The 27405-nt window shown below is 51.3% G+C and overlaps 1 protein-coding gene across 4 annotated transcripts in view; it reads left to right on the top strand.

The window, feature by feature from the left end:
- Positions 1-1324: 1324 nt before the first annotated feature.
- The window catches only part of ADAP1 (ArfGAP with dual PH domains 1), a 73506-nt gene continuing 47425 nt past the window's right edge, over positions 1325-27405 (top strand). Inside the window, exon 1 of one of the 4 annotated variants that reach the window (XM_087417442.1) lies at positions 1325-1347. Coding sequence is in view for 2 of the 4 variants with exons in the window: in XM_087417436.1 (XP_087273562.1) it covers positions 7159-7240 (82 nt within the window). In the remaining 2 variants the exon portion in view is untranslated. The other 3 variants (XM_087417440.1, XM_087417436.1, XM_004440903.3) reach the window with 3 other exon arrangements.

The raw sequence follows: 27405 nt of genomic DNA, 5'->3' as shown, positions 1-27405 counted from the left end.
CAGCCATCTGTGGTGCTGGGGGACAGATCCTTCTGAAGGTGCTGGGCTGGGTTAGCACTTTGGGGGACAGACCGGGCCACCGCATTACAAAAGCCCAGCGATTGGGGCGGGCCACCCACTCAGAGGAAACCCGCTCTCCTTTCCCTTCTTCCCGCTGACCAGCGGGACAGCGGCATCTTGCGGACAGAAGGTGGTGGTGTGGCGGCCCCTGCCAGATGGTGGCGGCACCACAGCACCTGAAGAGTGTCGCCGGAGGGGACAGTGTGTGCAGCGGGCCCTACAGTCTGGGAACTAGAGATAGGACCAGGGCTGTGCGCCCTCAGACCCCAGATCTTCCTGACACGACGCTGGGCTGGGTCTTGGGGACTCTGAGAGCAGGGAGCCCCAGCTGGGGCCATCAATGCCCTGACCACCACCTCTGTGCCAACACCCCATCATGTCAGGGCAGCACAGAGCAGTTGCCCACTGCACGCCTGGTACCACGGGGGTCAGTGACGGGTGGCGGGGGGCTCCCGTCCACACCCACAGACTGCGTGCACAAGGGCAGAGGCTGCAAGTGACAGACGTAAGAGCTGGGTCCTGAGGCAGCTTTCCCAAGGAGACCTCATGGAGACATGGGGGGGTTGGGAGGGGGAGCCAGGGGAGGGCTGTGCCAGGGCAGACCACCTGTGGGCAGCACTGCCTCGGGCCGCCCAGCCCCTAGGGCCCGGGCCTGGGGTGCAGGAGTCTACTAGGCCATGGGCTTCTGAGGCACGTGGCCCTGAGAGAGGCCTGGACGTGACCGTGGGGCCCAGGTTTCCGGAGACCACCCTGGCCGGTTAGCCCTCACTGGGCTGCAAGCCGCCCCAAACTTAGTTTCAAACAACTGCACTTTGTGGCTACCGTTCCCTCGGCTCTGGGATGGGCTGTGCTCGGCGGCTGTTCTCGCCAAGTAGTACCTGAGGCCGCGTCACTTGAGGCCGCACACTTGGGTGGCCGCACCCAAGCTGGGAGGACTCCAGCAGCTGAGGCTGAGAGAGCCGGCCCAGGCTTTGCCCCTCTCTGGGCTCTCTCCATGTGGTCTCTGCAGCGTAGTGGCTTCAGGAAAGCTGGGCTTCATACCTGACTGCTCAGGCTCCCAGGAGAGAGAGCAAGAGAGAGATATAGAGAGACAGAGACAGAGACGAACACACAGAGAGAGAGACACAGAGAGACAGAGATAGAGACGGAGAAAGACACAGACACAGAGAGAGAGTGCACACGCCAGGCGGAAGCTGCATCCTGTTCTGCCCTGGCCTCAGAAGTCACGGGGTGTCCTGCAGCCTTCCTGTGCTGGTTGGGGCAGTCACAAGCTCCCCCAGATTCAAGGTGAGAACGTAGATCCCACGTCTCAATGGGAGGTGGAGGATTATCAGTCATGTTCTGGAAGATGAGGTAGGAGGGAAGATAGAGAGATGAAGGGTGGATGGCTGGATGGGTGGATGGGAGGGGGATAGACAGAGGGACCCTCTCTGGAAGATACAAGCCCCGTGTCCAGTGCCCCGTCCAGTCGCCCCCGTCTGAGGTCCGTGCTGCCATGCTGGTTCATGGACTCGGTGGCAGCAGACCCGGCTCAGAGGCAGGCAGCATGGTCTGCAGTGTGGAGAACCTGATGAACTGTGCATTGCTCTCACACCTTCCTCCCTGTGCTCTCTCAGGCTGGAAGGCTTCTCAGCCTCCTCTGTCTGCGGAGGGGACAGAGTGTGATCAGACCTGTGATCTGATCCTGGAGACTACCCTCGTGAGCTGTGTGACCCATTGCCTCCCAGCCTCAATCTCCCCATCCGCCAAGGGGCGTGATACCAGCCTCTCATAGGGCTGCTGAGGGGGGATGAAGGACCCGCTTGATTCCGTGGGGGCCAGGTGGGCTCAGCACAGGGGCCTGTGACGCCAGGTTCAGAGCACAGACATGAGAAACACGTTCTCATGCTCAGTTCTTATTTAAACACAGTGGAAAACACTTCCCAGATCTGGGGACCCGTGTGGATAGGACTCATCAGCAGAGTCACACAGTATTTGTCCTTCTGTAACTGGTTTATCTCACGGAGCATCACGTTTTCAAGGTTCATCCCCATTTAGCAGGTGTTGGTGCCTCATCCCTTTGTGTGGCTGAACAGTATTCCATCGCGTGGACACACCACGTTGTGTTATCCTTCATCCATTGGTGGGCACTTGGGTTGTTTCCACCTTTGGCTGTTGTGAGTGACGCTGCTGTGAGCACTCACGTACTGATCTTTGAGGGGGTGTGTGTTTTCGTTCCTCTCGGGTATGTCCCCAGGAGTGGACTGGCTGGGTCACATGGTGTCTCTGGGTTTAACCGTTTGAGGAACCGCCAGACTGTTCCCACTGCGGCTGCACCATCTTACAGCCCACCGCTTGTATGAGGGTCCTGATTTCTCCACATCCTTGCCGACCCTTGTCATCTTCTGTCTTTAAGTCCTCGCTGTCCCAATGGGTGGGGGGCGTCTCCTGGCGGTCCTGATGTGCGTTTCCCTGAAGACTGATGGTGTCAAGCAGCTTCTCATGTGCCTCTTGGCCGTCTGTATGTCTTCCTTGAAGAAATGTCTGTTCAGATCCTTTTCCCGTTGTTGAATTTGGTCACTTGTCTTTTTATTACTGACTGGTAAGAGTTCTTTATAAGGGAATTTTTTTGAGTTGCACCTATTTGCATGTGAACTTAGAATCCACAGCTCCGTGGTGATTGCTGGAAGGGAGCAGGGCCAGGGAAAGGGCACAATCCCCTGGTCCTATGGTGGATCTCACCTTTCTCCCCAAACCTGAAAGTGGCAGCCACCTCCAGAAGACCTGTCCCCATTGGTGCCCACCCTGTCCCAGTGAAGGTGACTGCCTGAAGAGGCTTCAGCTGCGGGGTCAGGCGCCCATCCGTCCTGGCAGGAGAGAGCGCTGCCTCAGGGGGCCTGAAGAGCCTTCCAGACCCACGCTCCTCTCGTGCCAGATGCCGTTTCTCTTTGGGAAACCAAGAAAAAAATATTTTTAAATGGCTCCAAACCCACTAAGCAAACCTTGGCACCCCCACCTCCACGGAGAGGCCCCACCCCTGCATGTCATCTTTGGGGACCCCCCTGGAGACCCCCACCTTACGAGCGGGTTTCTGGGGCTAGTGCCACTCCCAGACAATGGTGTGGAACCATCTTCGGTCCCAGGGACCCATCTGGCCCCCGCTCCCTGCTCTGCCTTCCTTCAGGCTGTGAATTATTGATGCTGAGGGAGGGCGCTCTGTACTGCCATGTTTATTTGCGTTTAAGCCTCTCTTGTGCAAAGCTCCTGAGTAAGGTTGCTGTGTCGTGGATCATCTTTCTTTTTGGTTTCTCTGTTTCTCTTTTTGTTGGGGGTGGGGCTGGAGGCTGAGCAGTGGCTGCAGGAATTGCATTGCATGAGGGCTTACTTTAAAACAGGAACTGTCCCCAGCCACACCAGGAAGCTGTTCCCTGTGGCCAGGCACATCTCATCTTGCATTTTAGCGGCCTTCTTCATGCCATCACCACCCTTCTGGGGGTCTGGCTCCCTGAGGATCGTGCTTGCTCTCCTTGGGCTCCCCCAACACTTGGGCGCCCAATGGAGGGCTGATTCCGGGGGACTGACACTCACTGAATCCCCAGCTCCCCCACTCCTGGGAAGACCTGCAGGGGTCCCTTCTGGGGTCTGGCATGGAGCAGGCCCAGGGAGGAGGGAGGGCAAGGGCAGAAGGATGTGGCCACAGCCCTGCCAGACAAGGGCCAGAGGAGGGAGTGAGGCCCCGGGAGGGTTCTGGGCTGGATCAGGCGGGCCTGGGCTGGTTCCTTCTCTGTCCCCGTCTTGCCCAATGCCACCCTGGGACCTTGTGGTCGCTCAGCCTAAGAGCCACAATGTGTCTGGGGGAGGGCTTGAGGGTGGGGTCTGGTTCTGGAAGGCAGCGCCCACTGTCTACCCCTCCCATCCTAGGGCCAGTGCTAATTCAACCCAAACCCACCATCTCATGCCAGTGGGCACTGGCAGAGGAGGTGGACACTTCCTCTGCTGGGTGCCCTCAGGGCCCCTGTCTCCTCCCCTAATCAGACGGTGAGCTCCTCAGACTTACCAGGGGCTCTGAATGTAGCAGGTGCTCGATGTGTACTGTCAAGGGGAGGGGTCTGGGGCCACCCCCTAGTCCTGGGGAAGGAAGGGCACAGCTGCCCAGAAAGCCATTGCCCATGTCAACGAGCATTCGCTGAGCACTGCCTGTGTGCCCGGGGTTGTGCTGGGCCGTGGGTGGGCGAGACTGACCCTCACGCTGGCCACCTCCTCTGGGCTCGGTGCGTCCCCTCCATCTCAGGCAGGAGTGCCAAAGCCCACCTGATTACAGAATTTCCTCACGATCTGGAGACAACAGGTGTCAGGGCAGAAGAAGAGCCGATGGTGGCAGGCAGTTGAGGGGCAGCACCCACGGTCTCCAGGTGTCCAGGGAAGGGGTCACCTCTGCAGGGAAGGGAGCCTGGCAGGGCCCCCGTCAGTGGCCCATGGAAAGTGGCTGCTCTGCTGAGAGAGGCTGAGTGCCAGGCTGAGGGCAGGGCCCATCACCTCCCAGGGGCCCTGGCCTGGCCTGACCCCTGGAATGCTCCATCCATCTCACTCCTTCCCTGGGCAGAGCCAGCCCTGCCTCTGCTGAGATGCCCCAGGGGCTGGGGGCAGGGGCCCTGGTCTCACCTTGCAGTTACCTACCCGAGTTGCCCATGGACCTACTGTGTGTGGACTCCCCTGTGCCGAGGGGATGCTGGGGGAGACAGACCTGCCCTCAAGGAGCTCACTGCCTGGGGGCTGCTCAGCGTGGCTGAGTGGTCATCGGCAGGTGGGCATCAGGTCTTGTCTAGGCCCCCACCCAGGCCCAGAAGTTGCCTGAGTAATTAGGACTGGGGGGCCTTTGCTCAGCCTTGCAGGCCAGGGACAGCTGGTAAGGGGGCCGAGAGGCAGGGAGAGCAGGCAGCTCAGAGACCAACAGGGCTTGCTGGCAGGTGGGCTGTGAGCAAGAGAGGGGGACTCCTCGTGCAGATCCCTCACCAGCCCCGAGGACCCTGAGCCACCCTTGGCCAGCCCTTACCTGGGTCCAGCCCACCCTGGGCTGTGCTGTCACCTTCTGGATTCTGTGTGAGTCCTGTACTCCCATACCCTGGCCCTGACAGCAGCCAGTGGGGACCAGTGGGGACCCCCAGGATGGCTGCCCTCCAGCCTGGAAGCCCGGAACAGGGACCGCAGGTCTCGGCAGCTCTCCTCTCTTGGGAATCTGTTTCATGTCCTAACTTCTCTTCTCGAATCCTTGCTCCCTCCCACCTCCCTGGACGAGGTCAAGGCCTCCTTAGTTGGTGTAATGACTGCCCTCTGGGCCCTCAGATGACCCACCAGGGTGCCGGTCTCTCTGTCACACAGTTATATGTTCATCCCAGTCCTGCCACGTAAAAGCCACGTGTGGCCTAGGGCAAGTGATTGAATTCCTTCATGCCTCAGTTTCCCCATCTGTAAAATGGGGGTTAAATAAGAAAATACACGTAAGGGGTTCTAATGCCTGTCCATAGCTGTACTGTTGTTATTATTAACATTGGTCTGTCCTCATTAAGTGGCATTCTCCACGCTCGTGCTGTGTGGCAGATTCTGACTCTGGCATGGGGACCCAGAGATGAAAATGCCACCTGTCCCTACCCAGAAAAGCTCCAGTCTGATGGCGAGGAAGACGTGTGACCAGTTAAAGCACACAGTGCCACAGGACTCGGGATTTAGACATGCAAACCAAAGCAGGCTCTCACCTCTGCCTGCAAGATGGGCAAGGCTCTGGAAGTCGTGATCCGTGTTGGCCAGAGCACCGGGAGCCGCACTCACGCAGCCTCAGTGGAGGCCAGTTGCAGGATCCATCCCCAATTTAAATGCCCTGCTGCTCCTTGTCCCAGAGGTTCCACCGAAACACTTGCAGAGATGTTGGTTGTGGACTAGGGCAGGCCGTGCAGCCTTTCTGTGATTCTGACCAACTGAAAATGCCCAAAATGCCCCTCAGCCAGCAACTGGGTGGACAAGTTATGGTCCAGCTGAGCTTTGAGTAGCATGCAACCATACCAAAAAACCCCAGAGGCAGATGGGAAGGAATAGGGACTCCCTTGGTGTTCCAATAGGCTTCGGACCATTCTGGAAGGATGCTACGAGATTGTTGGCCATGGTTGGCTCAGACTCGCCAGGGGCGGGGCTGGGAAAGGTGGTAATTTTCCTGTCTGGTACTGTTTCAATTAGTTTTTATCAAGATGTATCCTTGCATTCATAATTTAAGAAGAAAATGGAAAGAATTTGAAACAATGCAGGAGCATGCAGAGGAGAAAACACCTTTTTGTTGCCTGTCACCTCCATCTCTCCCCATGTCACACTAGTGTGTTGTTCCCTGGCCTCCTGATGCAGGAGAGCTTTATCCTGTCCCTGCCATGGATGGAGGGTGGGGGCCCTTCTTCCAACTGAGCCCATGGACACTGGAGCTTGTCACCCGCTAGCCATCTCCTCCCAGGGCAGGGATGGTGTGAGCCCCCAGTCCCCAGCGCTGGGCATGCACCCCTTCCTTCAGCAATTCCCAGGGTGCCCACTGGGAATGGTGCGCAGCCTGGGGGGCGCACAGTAGGTGTCCAGGCGCCGTTTCAGGCCCGAATGACTGCACGGACGACCCCAGCCGGGCTGGCAGTTATTTGGTTCCTTCAAGCCCCCACCACCAGTGTGGCTGGCGGCATTGTGCCGGGGCAGGTGGCACGCTGTGCCCGGATAGGGGTGGGCGGCGGCGGGGAGCCCTCCCTGGGCGCGTCCCCGGGGCCCGCGGGCTGGGGGCGCCGGGCCGGGCGGAAGGAGGCCGTCCGCCCGCCCGCCCGCGCCGCTGGGGGCCGCCCGCGGGCCGCGCCGGCCAGAGCGCGCCGTGCACCCCGGGCCCCGCGCTGGCACACGCTCGGCGGCCGCGGCGGCGACACGAGCGGCGGCGGCGGCGGAGCCGGGCCGGGCGGGAGGAATGCGGAACCGGCGCGCGGGCTGAGGCCGCCCAGGATGGCGCAGGGGCGGCGGCGGCGGGCGGCCTGTGCGGGGCTCTAGCGCGGCGGGGCGGACGCTCCTAGCCCGGCCCCGGCCTCGCGGGCGGGCGGCATCGCGGCCATGGCCAAGGAGCGGCGGAGGGCCGTCCAGGAGCTGCTACAGCGGCCGGGGAACGGGTACTGTGCTGACTGCGGCGCCCCGGGTAGGTGCGGGCCGGGGGGGTGCGAGCCAGGTGGGTGCGGGGCCTGGCTGGGTGCGGGCTTGGGTGGGTGCGCCCAGGGTAGGTGCTGGTCTGGGCGGGTGCCGGCCTGGATGCTCGCCTCAGGGCCCGGGAGGGGTGCTGCGGCGCCTGCGTGGCTGGGGGTGCGGGCCGCGCTGCTTGGTCCCCGCTCGGGTGGGGCGCGGGCCCGGCGTGCACCTGCGGGGACCCGGACGTCGCCTGCCCTCGGCCCCAGGCCTGAGGCTGTGTCGCCTACCCTCCCCCCCAGGCTGCGTGTCTCGCTGTCACCCGGGGACCGCCGCCGCGTTGCGAAAGCCGGGGCTCCGCAAAGAAAGAGGAAATCGCGGCGGGCGACCGGCTGCAGGGGGAGAACGGTCGAGCCGGCCGGCGGGCTTCCGTGCGTGGGTGTGGGGTCCACCTGGCTCCCTGCCACTTGGAGGTGACGTCATGGGCCTCCCCCTGGAGCCACCCTCGTGCACCCAGCAGGAGGAGGAAGCCCCGGCCGCCTCCACGTGGACCCGGTGGGAGCGAGCTCCCCCTCCCCCAGCCCCACGCCCAACTGCTCTGGGGCAGGTGGCCGGTTCAGGTGGGGCAGGGGGCAGGTGCGACTCGGAACAGGCACCCGGTCCACCTGCACTTCATCCTGCCGGCAGGCATCTCCTGGACTTTGCTCCCTGGTCGCCACTGCTCTGGGGTGATTTCCAAGGCGCTAGTGTCCTGGGGTGCTTCCTCTTCCTTCCTGGGGCAACTCGTCCTGCGTTGGCAGGAACAGGAAAGGCTGGGCTCTCAGACCAGCAGGACTCTGTTTCCCAGCAGGCAGCCCCTGGCTGGTCCTCTGCAGGTCGGGGGCTGGGGGGCCGTGGGGAGTGGGCAGGCACAGCCCCTAGAGGCTCAGCTGTTCATGCCCCCACCCTGGAGGGTGGCCTAACTCAGGGGCTGTCCCCCAGGCACTCCAGAGGTCACTGGACACTCCACTGGGGGCTCCTAGTCTGAGCCCCTTAGAACAAACCTAGCACCATGGAGTGGCCGAGGCCCCCCAGACAGGGAAGGTGGGAAGACCCTGCATCTGTCCCAAGACACCTGTTTGAGATGCACAGCCTCTGGATACCCCCAAAATAGGACCCAGTCCCCAGCTCTGCCCTGTTGCCCACCCCCTGGGCTGGGAGGGGTCTCTGACAGCCCCAGGTCCTAGCAATCGTCTGGTTGGCCGCTTGAGTGTCCCAGAGGGGAGGCAATGACAGGCTTTTCTGGAAGCCGGGCAGGCTGAGACGGCCTTTCCCGCTCCCGCCTCGTGCACACAGGACAGCACGGGGCCCGCCCCGGCGGTGCGGTGGGCGCGGCAGTGCCATCGCTGCTGTGCGCTGCTTCTGCCAGCTGGGCTCACCCCAGACTCTCCCCACCCCCCTTTCCCAGACCTGTATTTCCACTTGTCCAGGAAAGCTGGCCATGCCAGGGCGAGGTCGGTGAGAACAGGTGGTCAGCACGGCCCGCTCTCAGGCTTGGCCTGGGGAGATGAGGGCCCTGACCCTCTCCTTCCTGGCCGCACTGCCCAGGAGCGGCTTCTTTGGACCAGAGCCTCCCTCCAGCCACTTCTGGGCCCCCCAGCCTCGCAGGAGGGAGAGGGGTCTTCCTTGGCATGGTGGGCCCTGCAGCTGCCATGCCCAGCCCACCCAATGGGGCCAGGGGCCATTGCCCCGAGGCAGGCATGCTGGGCTCTGGAGCAGTCAGCTCTTGAGGAGCCCAGCTTTCCCTGGCCTTGGGCCAAGCCTCTCATTTTTCAGAATTGGCCCATGACATCAGCATCTTGCCTCCTCTGTCTGGTAGCCCTGTAGAGCAGGCGAGATGTGGGCAGTTGCCTCCATTTTACAGCTGGGGAGACTGAGGCCTTGAGAACTTGAGCTGTCTTAGGGGACTTGGTGCCTCAAAGGCAGACCAGGTCTCCTGACGCCAGCCCCAGCCCCAGCCCCGCCTGCTCTGCTGTGCCCGCTTCTGGCCTTCTGCCCTGCTCCACGGGGTCAGGAGATGAGACCTGCTGCCCTTCTTCCCCCTTGTGACCCCGTGCAATGCCGCCCATGGTCTCTGCTTCTCGGCTGAAGCCCATGTGGTCTGTGCATGTTCTGTGCCACTGTGGGGTGCCTCTGGGGCCTCCTGTCCCTGCTGTGGCCCAGATGGGTGACTAGGGGCCACGCTGGCATTGATGGGGGCAGCAGGAGGGATGGTGTGTCACACGGGCTGGCTCATGGCTGCTCTTCCCGACCACAGCTAGCCAGGAGCAGGGCATCCTGGAGTGGGGTCCCTGTGGCGTTGGCTCTGACAGCAGGGCACAGGATGGGCCTGGGCTGCCTCTAATCTCTAGGCCTGGGGTTTTTTGGAGTAGACATGGGAAGACCTGGCCAGCTGGCCATGTGAGGGCGGCTGGGAGGGAGGCAGTCTGGGGGGGTCCCTGCATCTCCCACAGGACCTGCTCCCGATCCTCCCCATTACGTGCCCCAATACGGACTCCCCGTCTCACAGTCTCCCAGAGGGGATTTCCTCACTACAGGCCTGGGTGGGTGGGGGCACCTGGGTCCATTCCTCTGCAAGGCCTGAGTGGGGGTCCCTGTCCCGGGCAGGCGGTGCCTCGGCACTTCCTCCAAGTTGCCTACCTAGTTGGGACAAATGACAGAGTCTCCCCTTTGAGCCTGGGGTCTGATGCCCCAGAGGGACGGGGGTCTCAGCTTTTTCACTGGGTTGGCAGGTGGGTGACAGTTTTTTGGTACTTTGATGCATGTCACCTGGCTGTCTGACTCGCCCAGAGCAGCAGGTGAAACCAATTCTGAGAGCACCTGGGCCTTCCAATGTGTGAGGTTTGGGCTCAACAAGGAAATCTTCATTTCTGACAAGACACATGGTCTGGGGTGACTGTGTGGAGACCCTCCTGCTCCGGGCGTGTTTTCCATAGCCAGGACTGAAGAGTGTCTGTGTGTGAGTGGCCCAGGGGACCGGTCCTCAAGACTCGGCCAGGACTGGAGTATGTGCCTGCAAGGCCGAGGCGATGAACTCGGAGCAGGAGCTCCTCACTCAAGCCCGGAAGGCTTCAAGGCAGAGGTGACTTTTCAGAAATTGCTGTAGGCCAGGCCAGGAGCATCTTAGTGAGAGGAATTGCAGGAATTTGGTCTAGTTTAGGAGAGGGTCCCCTGAGTGTGTGGCTGGCAGGGGCTGCTGAGGGGTGGCCTGGGCAGACAGTCCCCCCCTCCCTGGGGCAGCAGCTCACCTAGTTTTAGATTAAAAAACTTTTTCTTTTATTCTGGCAAAATATAAATAATATAAAAGTTATCATTTTAAGTGTGCAGTTCAATGGCATTAAGTACATTCACATTGTTGTGCAGCCGTCACCACCATCTATCCCCAGAAGTCTTTTCATTCTGTAAATCTGAAACTCCATCCCCATTAAACAACAACCCCGTCCCCCTCCCCGAGCCCCTGGCACCCACCATCTGCTTTCAGTCTCTGTGAACCTGACTCCTCCAGGGACCTCATATGAGTGGAACCCTACAGGATTTGTCCTTTTGTGGCTTATGTCACTCAGCACAATGTCCTCAAGGTTCATCCGTGTTGTAGCATGTGTCAGAATTTCCTTCCTTTTTAAGTCTGAAGAATATTCCCTTGTGTGGATGGACCACGTGTGTTGATCCATTCACCCGCCAAGGGACACCTGGGTTGTTTCCACCTTTTGGCGATTGTGAATAGTGCTGCTGTGAACATGGGTGTGCAAGTATCTGTTTGCGTGCCTGCTTTCAAGTCTTTTGGGTGTAGACTGAGGAGTGGAATTGCTGGTCACATGGTGATTCTATGTCTGACTGATTGGGGAACCTCCAGACTGTTCTCCTTACCTGGTTTTGTGCTTGGGCCGCAGGCCAGCAGGACCCTCGTGCCTGCCCATCCTGCGGCCAGGTATGGTGGGCTGGTGCTGGCAACGAGTGGTGCCCAGGGCTGGGAGGAGCTGGAGCCTTTCCCTCTGCCCGTGTGTTGGGTGTCCTGGCCCTGACCAGCTGCCCTCACCTCCCTCCTAGCTTGCGCCCCCCACCCCAGCGGGAGAGGCATGGCACCCCTGTCTGTGATGCTGGCGGAGAGTCACTCAGCTGAGGTACCCCAGAGTGGGCTCCCTGAGCTGCTGGGTTGACTGGGGCGCAGGCCAGCCTCTCTCTGCACACAGGCGTGTGAGCTGGGCCTGCACTCTGGATGCATCTTGGGTAGGGGGTGACATTGCCCCTGACCCCAGGCCCCACACTCCTAGTTTGCTGTTAGCTTTAGATGTGGGGCATTTACTAAGCCCTGCTCTGGGCCAGGTGTCTGCCAGCAGGTACATCACCTGGTCACTTACTCCCCACACCTGTGAGCTGGCTGCATGATCCCATTTCACAAGTAGAAGAGCTGGAAGGGACTTGGCCGGGATCCAGGAGTGGCAGGGGGAGGTCTGGGGCTTCCTCATCTGCTCTCTGTCCCCTCCTGTCCCACCCTGTCAGGCCCAGTGCAGTAGCTGGGACGGGCACTCTTTTTTCTTTTCATTGTGTTAAAATACACATAACATAACAATAATTTTTAAGTGTATAGTTCAGTGGTATTAAATACATTCACACTGTTGTGCAGCCGTCACCACCTTCCATCCCCATAACTCTTTTCATCTTGTAAATGTGAAACTCTGGCCCCATTAAACACTCACTCCTTGTCCCCCTCCCCAGCCCCTGGCCCCTGCCATCCACTTCGTCTCTATGAATTCGACTCCTCTAAGTACCTCTTAGAATCCTGTAAGTGGAAGTAGGATCGCCTGGTACCTGTCCTTCTGTGACTGGCTTATTGCACTTACATAATGTCCTCAGTATTCATCCATGTGGTAGCAGGTGTCAAAATCTCCTTCCTTTTTTTTCAGTTGAGATATCATTGACATATAACACATTAGTTTCAGGTATACAACATAATGATTACCGCAGTAAGTCTAGTTAGCATCCATCACCACACATAGTTACACATTTTTTTTCTTGTGAGGAGAATTTTTAAGATCTACTCTCTTAGCAACTTACAAATATACAATACAGTATTGACTCTAGCCCCCATGCTGTACATTACATCCCCAGGGCTTATTTATCTTATAAATGGAAGTTTGTACCTTTTGACCCCCTTCACCCATTTCACCCACCCCCCTCTGGCAGCCACCAGCCTGTATCTATGAGTTCTCTGTCTATGAGTTCGAGAGTTTTAGTTTTTGTTTGTTTTCTTAGATTCCACGTGTGGTATTTGTCTTTGTCTGACTTATTTCGCTTAGCATAACGCCCTCAAGGTCCAGCCATGTTGTTGCAAATGGCAAGATCTTTTTTATAGTTGAATAATATTCCTCTGTGTGTGTGTGTGTGTGTATGTATGCATACTACATTTTTTATCCATTCACGCTTCAAAGGACATTTAGGTTGCTTCCATGTCTTGGCTATTGTGAATAGTGCTACAGTGAACACAGGCGTGCATATATCTTTTTGAGTTAGTGTTTTCATTTTCTTTGGATAAATACCCAGAAGTGGAATTGCTGGATCATATAGTAGTTCTAGTTTTAATTTTTTGAGGACCCTCCATCCATATGGCTGCACCAATTTACATTCCCACCAACAGTGCACAAGTGTTCCCTCTTCTCCACACCCTTGCCAACACTTGTTATTTCTTGTCTTTTTGATAATAGCCATTCTGACAGGTGTGAGGGACTCGTGGTTTTGATTTGCGTTTCCCTGATGACTAGTGATGTTGGCCATATTTTCATGTACCTGTTGGCCATTTGTATATCTTCTTTGGAAAAATGTCTCTTCAGAGCCTCTGCCCATTTTTAAATTGGATTGTTTGTTTTCTTGCTATTGAGTTGTATGAGTTCCTTATATATATTTTTGATATTAACCCCTTGTCAGATATATGATTTACAAATATTTTCTCCCGTTCGGTAGCCTGCCTTTTCATTTTGTTGGTGGTTTCCTTTGTTGTGCAGAAGCTTTTTAGTTTGATGTAGTCTCACTTGTTTATTTTTGCTTTTGTTGCCTTTGCTTTTGGTGTCAGATTCAAAAAAATCATCACCAAGACCTATATCAAGGAGCTTACTGCCTCTGTTTTCTTCTAGGAGTTTTATGGTTTCAGGTCTTACATTCAAGTTTTTAATTCATTTTGAGTTAGTTTTTGTGTATGGTGTAAGATAACAGTCCAGTGTCGTTCTTCATGTGGCTGTCCAGTTTTCCCGATACCATTTATCGAAGAGGCTGTTCTTTCCCCGTTGTATATTCTTGGCTTCTTTGTCATAAATTGACCATATATGCCTGGGTTTATTTCTGGGCTCTCTATTCTGTTCCATTGATCTATGTGTCTGTTTTTATGCCAGTACCTTGCTATTTTGATTACTGTAGCTTTATATTACTAAAATCAGGGAGTGTGATACCTCCAGCTTTGTTCCTCTTCCTCAAGATTGCCTTGGCTATTTGGGGTCTTTTGTGGTTCCATACAAATTTTAGGATTGTTTGTTCTTTTTCATTTTTGAAACTTTTTTTTTTTTTTGTGAGGAAGATCAGTCCTGAGCTAACATCCATGCTAATCCTCCTCTTTTTGCTGAGGAAGACCGGCTCTGAGCTAACGTCTATTGCCAATCCTCCTTTTTTTGCCCCAAAGCCCCAGTAGATAGTTGTATGTCACAGTTGCACATCCTTCTAGTTGCTGTATGTGGGACGTGGCCTCAGCATGGCCGGAGAAGCGGTGCGTCGGTGCGCACCCGGGATCCGAACCTGGGCCGCCAGTAGTGGAGCTCACGCACTTAACCGCTAAGCCACGGGGCCGGCCCTGGATTGTTTGTTCTATTTTTGTGAAAATGCCATTGGAATTTTGATAGGGATTGCATTGAATCTGCAGATAGCTTTGGGTAGTAGGGACATTTTAACAATATTAAGTCTTCCAATCCATGAGCACAGAATATAGTTCCTTTTTTTTTTGTCGTCTTCAATTTCTTTCGTCGGTGTCTCATAGTTTTCAGTGTTCAGATTTTTCACCTCCTTGGCTAAATTTAATGCTAAGTATTTTATTCTTTTTCATGCAATTGTAAGTAGGTTTTTAAAAATTTCTCTTTCTGATAGTTCTTTATTAGTAGATAGAAATGCCACAGGTTTTTGTATATTGATTTTGTATCCTACAACTTTACTGAATAAATTTATTACTTCTAATAGTTTTTTGATGGAATCTTTAGGGTTTTCTATATATAATATCATGTTATCTGCAAATAGTGACAGTTTTACTTCTTCCTTTCTGATTAGGATGCCTTTTATTTCTTTTTCTTGCCTAATTGCTCTGGCTAGGACTTCCAATACTACGTTGAATATGAGTGGTGAGAGTGGGCATCCTTGTCTGGTTCCTGTTCTTAGAGGGATAGCTTTCAGTTTTTCACCTGTGAGTATGATGTTAGCTGTGGGCTTGTCATATATGGCTTTTATTATGTTTAGGTATGTTCCCCCTGTACCTACTTTGTTTAGAGTTTTCATCATAAGTGGATGTTGAATTTTGTCAAATGTGTTTTCTGCATCTATTGAAATGATCATATGATTTCTATCCTTCATTTTGTTAATGTGGTATTGCACATTGATTGATTTATGAATATTGAACCACAATTTCATCCCTGGAATAAATACCACTTGATCATGATGTATGATCCTTTTAATGCATTGGTTTTTGTTTTTTGTTTTTTGTTTTTTTTGTGAGGAAGATCAACCCTGAGCTAACATCCATGCTAATCCTCCTCTTTTTGCTGAGGAAGGGATTACATTGAACTTTTAGATCACTTTGGCTAATGCTGACATTTTAACAATATTAATTCTTCCAATCCATGGACATGGGATGTGGTTCCATTTATTTATGTCTTCTTTAATTTGTTTCAGCAATGTTTTGTAGTTTTCATTGTACAAGTCTTTCACCTCCTTGGTTAAGTCAATTCCTAGGTATTTTATTCTTTTTGATGCCATTGTAAATGGAACTGTTTTTGTAATTTCTTTTCATATTGTTCATTATTTGTGTATAGAAATGCAACTGAGGGGGCTAGCCCAGAAATGCACTGAGGGGGCACAAGTGGTTAATTGCATGCGCTCTGCTGCAGCGGCCCGGGGTTCGCCAGTTCGGATCCCGGGCGTGCACTGACACACCACTTGTCAAGCCATGCTGTGGTGGCATCCCATATAAAGTGGAGGAAGATGGGCATGCATGTTAGCCCAGGGCCAGTCTTCCTCAGCAAAAAAAACAGGAGGATTGGCAGATGTTAGCTCAGGGCTGATCTTCCTCACACACACAAAAAAGAAATGCAACTGTGTGTTGACTTTGTATCCTCCTATTTTGCTGAATTTGTTTATTAGTTATAACAGTTTTTTGTGGAGCTTTTAGGATTTTCTACATATAAAATCACATCATCTGCAAACAGGTAACTTTACTTCTTTCTTTGCAATTTGGACGCCTATTTCTTTTTCTTGCCTAATTGCTATGGCTAGAACTTCCAGTACTATGTTGAATAGAAGTGGCGAAAATGAACATCGTTGCCTTTTTCCAGATCTTAGAAGAAAAGCTTTCAGTCTTTCACCATTGAGTATGATGTTTGCTGTGGGTCTTTCATATATGACTTTTATTATGTGGAGGTAGTTTTCTTCTATTCCTTTTTTGTTGAGTGTTTTTATGCAAGAGTGTTGAATTTTGTCAAATACTTTTTCTTCATCAATTGAGATGATGTGTTTTTTCCCTTTCATTCTGTTAATGTGGGGTATTTCATTGATTGATTTCATGTGTTGAACCATCCTTGCATTCCAGGAATAAAATCCCACTTGGTCATGGTGTATAATTCTTAAATATGCTGCTGAATTCAGTTTGCTAGTATTTTGTTGAGGATTTTTGCATCCATGTTCATAAGGGATATTGGTCTGTAGTTTTCTTTTCTTGCAGTGTCTTTGTCTGGCTTTGGTATCAGGGTTATACTGGCCTCATAGAATGAGTTAGGAATTGTTCTCTCCACTTCAGTTTTTTGGAAAAGTTTGAGAAGGATTGATATTAATTCTCCCTTAAATGTTTGATGGAATTCACCAGCAAAGCCATCAGGTGCAGGGCTTTTCTTTGTCGAGAGATTTTTGCTTACTGTTTCAGTCTCCTTATTAGTTATAGGTCTACTCAGATTGTCTATTTCTTCTTGATTTAGTCTTGGTGGGTTTTGTGTTTCTGAGAATTTGTCCATTTCATCTAGGTTATCCAATTTGTTGGCATACGGTTGATCATAGTACTCTCTTATCATTGTTTTTATCTGTTATATTGTTTGTAATGTCCCCACTTTCATTTCTGATTTTAGTAATTTGAGTCTTCTCTCTTTTTTTCTTTGTCCATCTTGCTAAAGGTTAGTCAGTTTTGTTGATCTTTTTGAAGAACCAACTTTTGGTTTCATTTATGTTCTGTATTGTTTTTCTATTCTCTATTTCATTTATGTCTGCTCTAATCTTTATTATTTTTCCTTCTTTCCTCTTGCTTTGCGTTTAGTTCTTCTTTTTCTAGTTCCTTAACTTGTAAAGTTAGGCTGTTGATTTGAGATTTTTCTCGTTTTTTTAATGTGATCATTTATAGCTAAAAACTTCTCCTTTAGTACTGCTTTTGCTGCATCCCATAAGTTTTGGTCTGTTGTGTTATCATTTTCACTCATCTGTAGGTATCTTCTAATTTCCCCCTTTGATTTCTTCTTAGATCCATTGGTTGTTTAGAAATGTGTTGTTTAATTTCCACAATTTTGTGAATTTTCCAGTTTTCTTTATGTTACTAATTTCTCACTTCATCCCCTTGTTAGAGAAGACACTTTGTATGATAGCTATCTTTTTAAATCTATTGAGACTGAATTTGTGGCCTAACATATGGTCTATCCTGGAAAATGTCCCCTGTGCACTTGAGAAGAATGTGTATTCTGTTGTTATTGGGTTGAGTGTTCTGTATATTTCTATTAGATCTAGTTGGTCTATTGTGTTAAGTCCTCTATTTTCTTACTTATCTTCTGTCTGGTTGTTCTATCCATTATTGTGAGTGGGGTGTTGAAGTCTCCAACTATTATTGTAAAACTGTCTATTTTTCCCTTCAATTCTGTCAGTTTTTGCTTCATATATTTTGATGGTCTGTCATTAGGTGCATAAATGTTTATAATTATTATATCTTCTTGTTGTATCGAGGCTTTTATTAATTATAATGTCTTTCTTTGTCTCTTGTAACATTTTTGATTTAAATTCTATTCTGTCTGATGTTCGTATAGCCACTCTTGCTCTCTTTTGGTTGTTGTTTGCATGGACTATCTTTTCCATTTCACATTCAACCTGTTTGTGTCTTTGGATCTAAGTGAGTCTTTTGTCAATAGAATATAGTTAAATCATATCTTTTTATCCATTCTGCCAATCTCTGTCTTTTGATTGGAGAGTTTACACATAAAGTAATTACTGATAAGAAGGCACTGACTTCTGTCATTGTGCTATTTGTGTTCTATATTCCCTGTAGCTTTTTGGGTTTTATTCCCTGTGTTCCTGTATTCTTTTGTGTTTATTCAATTCTTTTTGTAGTGAAATTCTTAAATTTGTTTTTAATTTCCTTTTGTGTATATTCTATAGCTATTTTCTTTTTGGTTACCGTGGAGATTACATTTAACATCCTAAATTCATAACATCCTAATTTCAATTTATACCAGCTTAACTTCAATAACATACAGAGACTGTGCTCCTTTATAACTCCATCTTCACTCTTTTCAGTTGTTGATGTCACAAAATTATATCTTTATAATTGTGTGCCCCAAAAGATAAACAAATAATTCTTTTAGCTGCATTAGTCTCTTAAATTATGTAAAAAGCAAGATTTGGAGTTACACACCAAAGTTACAGTAATGCTAACTTTTACATTAATAATAGTTTTTCTCTCTAAATGTATTAGCCTCTTACATTATGTAGAAACCAAAAAGTACAGTTACGAACCATTGTTACAATAATACTAGCTTTTCTACTTGCCCATGTATTATCCTTTACTGAGATCTTTATTTCTCCAAGTGTGTTTGAGGCACTGTCGAGTGTCCTTTCGTTTTACCTGCAGGACTCCTGTGAACATTTCTTGCAGGCAGGTCTAGTGGTCACAAACTCCCTCAGCTTTTGTTTATCTGGGAATGTCTTGATTTCTCCCTCACTTTTGAAGAACAGTTTTCCTGGATATAGGATTCTTGACTGACAGTTTCTTTCTTTGACCCCTTTGAGTATATTGGCCCACTGTGTTCTGCCTCTAATATTTCTGATGAGAAATCTGCTCATAATCTAGTTGAGGATCCCTTGTATGTGATGTGTCGCTTCTCTCTTGCTGCTTTCAAGATTCTCTCTTTGTCTTTTGAAAGTTTGATTATAATGTGTCTCAGTGTATGCTTCTTTGAGTTCATCTTAATTGGAGTTCGTCAAACTTCTTGGATATTTATATTCATGTCTTTAATCAAATTTGGGAAGTTTTCAGCCATACTTCTTCAAATATTCTTTTCTGCCAATTTTTCTCTCCTCCTTCTTGTACACCTGTGATGCACATGTTGGTCCTCTTGATGGTGTCCCACTGGTCCCGTATATTCTGTTCACTTTTCTTCAATCTTTTTTCTGTCTGTTCCTCAATTTTGATAATTTCATTGTCTTATCTTCAAGTTCACTGATTCTTTCTTCTCCCTGCTCAAATCTTTCTTTGACTCCCTCTAGTGAATTTTTCATTTCAGTTATGTTCATTTAACTGCAGAATTTCTTTTTGGTTTCTTTTTATTTTTTCTATCTTTTTACTGATGTTTCCATTTTGTTTATATATCATTTTCTTGACTTTCTCTACATCTTCCTTTTTTTATTTGAGCATTTTTAAGACTGTGTTTTAAAGTCTTGGTCTAGTATATCTGCCATTAGGTCTTTTAGGGATGGATTCTGTTGATTTATTTTTTCTTTTAATGAGCCATACTTTCCCATTTCTTTGTGTACCTTGAGATTTTCTGTTGAACGCAGATATTTGAATCTAGTAATGTGGTAACACTGGAATCAGATTTTCCCCTTCCCCAGGGTTTGCTGTTTTCGGTTATTTTTTTTTTTCTTTCTAGTTGTTGTAGGCTCACTCTGTGCTGAGGATCAGCCTGGGGTATAAACTTAAGGTCTTCTCAGGCCTTTTCTGAGCCTGTGCCTTTCCCTGAGCATGCACAGTCACTTTCTAATTTTCCTGTACATGCAGTTTGCTTATGAATGTCCTAGTCTTTAATATCTGGCCTCCAAAAGGGGAAAAGCAAATAATGAAAGGGGGGAAACAACACTGGCCCTTTTAATCCCCTGGAAGTCACTTCAGCCAGAGTGGAGGGGCTTCCAACAATGGGGGGAGTGCAACAATGGCTGCACCCTTTTTTGTTGGCACCTCTGTGATCAGAAGCAGCAATCAGTGATCAGAACACAGACCCTGGGCCGGCCCCATGGCTTGGCGGTTAAGTGTGCACGCTCCGCTACTGGCGGCTCAGGTTCGGATCCCGGGCGCGCACCGACGCACCGCTTCTCCGGCCATGCTGAGGCTGCGTCCTACGTGCAGCTACTAGAAGGATGTGAACTATGACATACAACTATCTACTGGGGCTTTGGGGGGAAAAAAGGAGGAGGATTGGCAATAGATGTTAGCTCAGAGCCAGTCTTCCTCAGCAAAAAGAGGAGGATTAGCATGGATCTTAGCTCGGGGCTGATCTTCCTCACAAAAAAAAAAAAAAAAGAACACAGACCCTGATACTTGGAGGACAGGGTCCTCTTTGCCCACTCTGGCTCCTGCAACTGTGTGTAAGCTGTTCCAGGAACATGTGCACAGCTGCCTGCCGCAGGTCGGGGCAGGGGGTGGGTAGCCGCTACTGTGCTCAGAGCTAAAATTGACTAAAATTAACTGCAGTTTATGTCCAAGTCTTTCCCTGGAAGTTGCAAGACTTCAACAGACTCCAGAGTTCCAAAATAGTTACATCAGACAGATTCTGCCAGTGCCATTGTTTTCCAGGCAAGGAGATAGATTCCTAGTGCTTCCTGCTCCACCATCTTCCCACAATCCTCTCCGTATGGGCACTCCATCCAGTCTGTCCCGGACAGTTTCTAGGCCCAGAGATGAACAGCGATGAGTCAGAGTCAGAGTCTGGGGCTGGGGGCAGACCTGCCTCCTGACCCTGAACCGCAGGCATCCTGCCACTTTGCAGAGTTGGCACAATGGCAGCGTGGCTTCCTGATGTGCCCATGGGAGCCAGAGGCCTGTGAGGGCTGAGCCTTCGGTTGGCCACCCACCTCTGCACTCCGGTGCAGGCATGGCTTCTTCCTCCATCCTGTGCACGTGTCCTGAGTGACTTGCTGTGTGTGGTCCTGCAAGCCAGACAAGGTCTTTGCTCATGCATGTACCTTCTAGTGAGGGGAGACAGACAATGCACAAGTGACTACATACAGAGATAAGACAGGCAGAGCGTGACCAGTGCAATGGCAGAAACAAGCCGTGTGAGGACGGTGGCTGTTGATGGCTACCGTGTCAAGAGTGGTCAGAAAAAATGATATTCCAGCTGAGACTTGCATGATGGAAAGGAGTTAAGTCTTCACAAATCTGGAGGAAGGACATTCCAGGCTGTTGGAACAGCTATCCAAACACCCTTGGTCCAGGCATAGCCAGTTTAAGGGACAGGAAGAAGATGAGTTGAATGTGATGGAAGGCTTTGGAACAACAGAGAGAAATGCTGGCGGCACATGGGGCAAAGGTCGCCCTGGTTATGTGACAGGCCTTTGATGCATTTAGCAAGGATGGCCTGATCTATGCGGGGGTCCCAGGGGTAGTGATGGAGGAGGGATGTGGGCCTGTGCCCTGAGCACCCCTATGGTTAGAAGCTGAGCCAGCAGAGGAGGCCAAGGAGGAACAGCCAGGGAAGGCGGAGACCCAAAGAGCACAGTGGTAGACGCCATGTGAAGAGAGTGCTTTGAGGAAGAGGAGTGGGCACTGGTGTATGGAGAGGTGGGTCGGAGAAGAGCACAAACTGACCACCGACTCGGGCAGCATGGAGGTCCTGGCGGGGTGAGGAGGGACGGCAGGAGCTGGTGGCAGCCTCTGGAGTTGTCCTCTGAAAGGCAGCAGAGCCCTGCGATGAATGCTGGCAGGACCGAGGGCACGAAGGAGCCGCGGAGGCGTTTATGTTGGACCGCATGAAGAAGAAGGCTGGGTCGTCAGCCGAGGGTGAGGCTCAGGAGGCTGGAGGGGAAAGGAGACGGTGTGAAGGCCATTCTGAAGAGCGACGACATGTTAGGAGAGTGTAGCCCGTTTGCTGGATGCTGTTGAGTTCCCGTGAGTTCCATGGTCCTGAATGAAACAGAGTGCCTTCTGAGTAGTCGTGTGTCTTTCTCTAGAACATTCAGCTCCTCGGGCACAGGCTTTGGTGGGTGGAGAGAGGAGCTCAACGTTGTATGATGGCGGGCCATGGAGACAGGGCGAGGAGAAGAAGTGAAGGGAGTGGTGAGTGGGGGTCTGGAGGCTCAGGGTAGTCGGGGCAGGTCAGCGGGACTGCTGAGGTGGCGACGACTGGGGTTAGGGTGTGGCCATGGGATGGGGTCACTCATCCCATGTGTGTTACATCCCATGTAACATCCGAGTGAGGATGTTACTAGAACGCAATGTGGGGAGAGGTGGATAAGAAAACGGGGTGCTAGTTATCTGCAGAGGGGGAGATGGCTCCTCCAGAAGGGGGTGCGTGTAGCAGGCGTGGCAGCCCCCAAGAGCTCTGTGTGTTGAAGGGAGAAGCAAGGAGGCCGTGTGTGCAGAGCGGGGGTGGGGACGAGCTCAGAGGGAACACTGGGGTGCTCTGGAAGGAGGAATGTGAGCAGAGGGGTGTCCTGGGCAGACGGAAGCGAGTAGAGGCAGGGAGACCGTTAGGATGCTTTGGGATCATGTGACAAGAGTGGCAGTGGCTTCGTGTAGGGTGGTGTCGGGGATCTGGTGAGGACTAGTCAAGTCGTGGGTATGTTTTGGAATTTGAGGAATAGAATTTGCCGGCACTCCGGGTTGGGGGGGAGGACAGAGAGAGACAAGGACACTCTGGACTTTAGTCAAGGCTGAAGAAGGTGAGGATGGCCCTAGGGAATCAGGGTGGGGACCAGGAGCTGGTTTGGGGGGTTAAGATGGAGAAGCCGCCATAGACCCCTAGTGGAGATGTGAGCCTGGGGCTGAGGAAAGTTCTGGAGGAAGAGGCTGGAGATAGAAACTGGGTGGAAAATAGCTGAAGGTGTGTAAATGTTTCTTTTTCTTAATTGAGGTGAAATTCACATAATATAAAATTGACCATTAAAAGTGATTATTAGCACATTATTAGCATTAACAATTCATTAGCATTTAGAACCTTCCTACTGTTGTGCTACCACTTTGATCTAGCTCCAATATACTGTGTTTATAGCCAAGAGGCCAGATGAGATGCAGGGGTGGGTGCCCTGCAGAGAGGGCACACAGAGCCGGAAGGGTGGCTGTGGGTGGGAGGACCGCAGGAGGCGGGTGGCCCGGCCAGATGCTGCCCGGTCTAGGATGGACAGGGCTAAGTGCCATGGAGGCCAGCGGTGTCTGGACAGGGGCATTTGATGGAGAGGGACCGGGGAGATGGAGGATGAACAGAACAAACTCCAGGCTGCCTGTGTGGGGAGGTGATGACGGTAGAAACAGGGGCAAGTGCAGCGGGGGGTTGGAGGGGGGAGCACCTGGATTGTGGCGCAAGACGGTTGCTGCATGTGGGGACGGAGCGGCCTCTGGAGATGGTAACTGTGGTGGGTGGTGAACACGGGGCTGTGAGCCCCTAGGCTGGCGCCCTGCCCCGCCCCCCCCACCTTCTGCCACCTTCTGCCAGCTCTACCAGATCTCAGCCCTCCTCACTGCTGGGCCTCAGCCTGGGGAAGAGCAAAGTTCTCTGGGCTGGGCCACAGGGCTCTGCCAGACCCGCAGTTCCATCAGCAGGTTCCACCACACACCCTTCTCTCCCCTGCTGGGTCCTGGCCCAGGGGACACACCTGCTCCACCTGGCTCAGCCCCAGGATGTGCCTCACCTGCCCAGGTGCCTCATTCAGGCTCCCGGAAACGGTGAGGGGGCTGAGTCACCTCGGAGTGCCTTAGGAGAGGGCAGGGCAGAGCAGGGGCAGATGGAGGGCAGATGGGAGGGCAGGGAGAAGGAAGGGGGAGTTGGGGGAGGGGAGCCAGGAGGAAGCTGGCGGCCTGGAGCAGAGTCGGCCCTGGGCGGTCACCCCAACTCAGGGTGAGGCCAGAGGCAGCGCAGGGCAGCCATGACATTTGTGGAGGCGGGGCTGGAGTATAAATGGAGACTCAGGCCCCTCTCTCCTACCCTCCTCTTCCTGCAGGGCCTCCATCCACTCCACCCATACCAGCCCATGCCCTTGGCCACCCTTGGGTCCAGGGTGCACATAGCGGCCTCTTGGTCTGTCCTGGGGGGACACAGGCCCTGAAGGCTGACTCCAGGCCGTTGGGCAGGGAATTCTTGAGTCCAGGCGCCCAAAAGAGGCCACAGAGGAGCAGGGCAGCCTCTGGAGGCTTGTCTGTGTTCCTGCAGCTCCTTGCTCTTTGGGGAGGGGGTGCAGCCAGGGCAGAGCTAGTTACTAGGGCGTGGGGCCCTCCTGCCTGGGGCTAAGGGGGTCCCGGTGCTGGTGTGTGGGGCCAGGTCTCCTCCCACTGGGGGGTCCTTCTTCCACCAGAGTGTCTCTGGGCTCAGGCCTGTGGGCTTTTATGTACATGTGGACACCCTACTCCTCCTGCCTCTCTCCTGGCTCTGATGGGGGGCTCATGTGGAGGTGGGCAGACCCAATGGGGGGCTCGTGTGGAGGCGGGCAGACCCAATGGGGGGCTCATGTGGAGGCGGGCAGACCCAGTGGGGGGCTGTGCCCACCCCCTGGGCCTCCACCCCTCTTACCTCTGTCCTTCCAGCTGGTCCTTCCTTGCCCAGCACTCGGCTTCCTCCGGGAAGGCCTCCTGCTTGGGCTCCCGGTGGCCTTTGCTGTGGTGCAGCACAGAGCTCCTTGCTGTGGTTGGGGGCTCCCCAGCAGGGACCCCCTTGTTCACTGTGGTTCAGACGGGGAGGGTGCAGTGTGGAGGCTGGGCTTTTGGTCAAAACACCTCCTCTTTCAGACTGTCTTTCTGCCTTTTCCCCACCAGCCCCTGGAGGGGGGCAGAGGGAAGGGGGGCACCTCCAGGGATGATAGACGGGCTTCCTCGTCAGCCTGGGGCCCCAGGTGACTGTCCTGGCCCACTGTACACTTCCTATCACCTGTCTGCATTGAACTAGGAAGGTGGTTCAGGGGTAGGGGGTGGGCTTTGGAAGACAAATGCCAGTGGTCCAATCCCAGCTCTGCCACCGTGTGGCAGACACTCAGGCAAGTGTCTGACCCTCTCTGGGCTTTATTTGCCTTATTCTGTAGAACTGGACTGATGACAAGATTGAGCTTCAAGGCAATTGTGGGGACGAAGTGAGAGAATGTGGTCAATCATTAGCCAGGCACGAGGCGGAAGTGCTTGTTACACCGGGTGGAAGAGAGGCCAAGGCCAAAGGGGTGGTGGGCCGAGGATGGGGGATAGGCCTGGGGTGGGGTGGGGGTGGGGGGTGCTGGCTCCTGCTGCCACCACTGGCAGGTTTGAGCATCTGGAGGATGCCTGGGAGAGCCCTGCTGCTTCCTTCTCCAAGGCCAGGCCTCTGGATCGGCCCCTGTGGCCCCCCAGGTGCCAGCTGGGCATTGCCTCTGGGAGAGGGAGGGTGTGTCCTACGAGGCCCTGCTTTTTCTGCTTCTCTAGTCTGTGGGGTGGTGCTGGGGTTGTAGACGCACCAGCTTCTCTGTAAAATTCCCTTTACTGAGGTGTGATTTATAGACAGTAAAACGCACCCCTTCTAAGTGTGCAGCTGGCAGAGTCGCCGTGATCACAGCTCAAACGTAGAACGTCACTGTCACCCCAAGGCTCCCGCGGACCCCTTGCCGTCAGTCCCCCTTCCCTGGTGACGAATGATGTGGAGCATCTTTCTCATGCTTATTTGCCTCTTTGGTCAAGAGTCTGTTGCAGTCTTTTGCCTGTTTTTCTAATTGGTTGTTTGTTTTCTTATTGTTGAGTCTGAATAGTTCTTTGTATAGTTTGCACACAAGTCCTTTGTCAGAAACATGATTTCCCAAATGTCTCCAGTGTGACTTGCCTTTTCATTCCCTTAACTAGTGTCTTTCAAAGAGCGGATTTTTAAAAAATTCTGATGAGGCCAATTTATCCTTTTTTTAAAAAAATAGGTTCTGCTTTTGGTGACCCAAGGTCACAAAGATTTTTCTCCTGTTTTGTTTTGGAAGCTTTCTGGTTTTAGGTTTTACATTTAGCACTATGATGCGTCTTGAGTTACTTTTTGTGTGTATTGAGAGGTTAATATTTTGCAGGTCGTATCTACCTGTTCCAGCCCCATTTGTTGAAAGGTTATTCTTTCTCCACTGAATTGCTTTTATACCTTTGTCAATAACTAGTTATCCACATACGTGTGGGTCTATTTCTGGATCTGTTGGTCTGTTTTTATGCCAGTACCACACCGTCTTGATAACTGTAGCTTTACAATAAATCCTAAAACCCAGTAGTGTGTCTCCATATTTGTCCTTTTTCACAGTTGTTTTAGCTATTCTCAGGCCCCTGTGTTTGCATGTGAATTTTAGAATCAGCTTGTCAATTCATATTTTAAAAACCGTGCTGGAATTCTGATTGGGATTGTATTGAATCTGTAGATTAATTTGGAAAGAGTTTCTACCTTAACAATATCAAGTCTTCCGACCTGTGAAAATGGCACCTCTCTGCACGTCTTTAGGTCCCCTTTCATTTCTCTCAGCAATATTTTGTGGTTCTCAGTCTACTGTTTTGCGTATCTTTTGTCATATTGACCCCTAAGTATTTCATATTTTTATGATATTATAAGTGGTATTTAAAATTTTTTGATTGTTGGAAAATACATGTAACACGAAATTTACCATTTTACCTTCTTCTAAGCGTATAGTTCAGTATTAAGAACATTTATGTTGTTGTGCGACAATCTCCAGATTGTAAATGGTATTTTTAAATGTTCAATTTCCAATTGCTTGTTGCTGGTTTATAGAAATACAGTTGATTTTTGTATCTTTACCTTGTATCCTACAACCTTGTTTATCCTAGTAGTGTTTTTGCAGAATCCATCGGGTTTTCTACATAGACATAATCATGTTGTCTATGAATAAAAGCAGTTTTATTTCTTCCTTTCCAATCTGGATGGTTTTTATTTCTTTTTATTGCCTTATTGCTCTGACTAGAACCTCCAGTTCCATGTTGAATAGAAGTGACTAGAACAGACCTTCCTGTCTTGTTCCTGATCTTGGGGGAAAGCAGTCTTTCTCTGTTAAGCATGTGGTCAGCAGTAGATATTTCATGAGCCTTACATCAAGTCAGGGAAATTCTCCTCTATTCCTAGTTTTCTGGGGATTTTTAACAGGATGTTACATTTTGTCAAATGAATTTTCTGCATCTATTGAGACGATCATATTGTTTTTCTTTTTTAATCTGTAAATATAGTGAGTTACACTGATTGATTTTCAAATGTTAAGCCAGCCTTGCATTCCTGGCATAAACCCCTGCTGGTCATGGTTTTTATACTTTTTATATATTTATATATATAATATATATAATATATATAAATATATATATATAAAGTATATATTTATACTTTATATATATATATATTGAATAGGCAAATCTTTTTGTGGACATGTTTTCATTTCTCTTGGGTGGATACCTAGGAGTAGAATTGCTGGGTTATAGGAGAGAGATGTGTTTAATTATGTAAGCAACTGCCAAATTGTTTTCCAAAGTGGGTTGAACCAATTTACACTCTTGCCAGCAGTGTATGAGAATCCCAGATGCTCCCCATCCTCGTTGACACTTGGTAGTATGTCTTTTAAATTTTAGCCATTCTAGTCGGTGTGTAACAATGTCTCTTTGCAAAGCTTTTAAGAAAGATACAAACTTCCTACTCTTCAAGTGGCAACTTTGTGTTGCCCCTGCCATTAACACGCTTGACTTAA

The sequence above is a fragment of the Ceratotherium simum genome, chromosome 26 (assembly GCF_057802395.1).
Source record: "Ceratotherium simum simum isolate JZ-2026a chromosome 26, ASM5780239v1, whole genome shotgun sequence".
Taxonomy (NCBI): Eukaryota; Metazoa; Chordata; class Mammalia; order Perissodactyla; family Rhinocerotidae; genus Ceratotherium; species Ceratotherium simum.
Note: the sequence above shows the minus strand (reverse complement) of the source record. Positions and strands in the feature narration are given on the sequence as shown.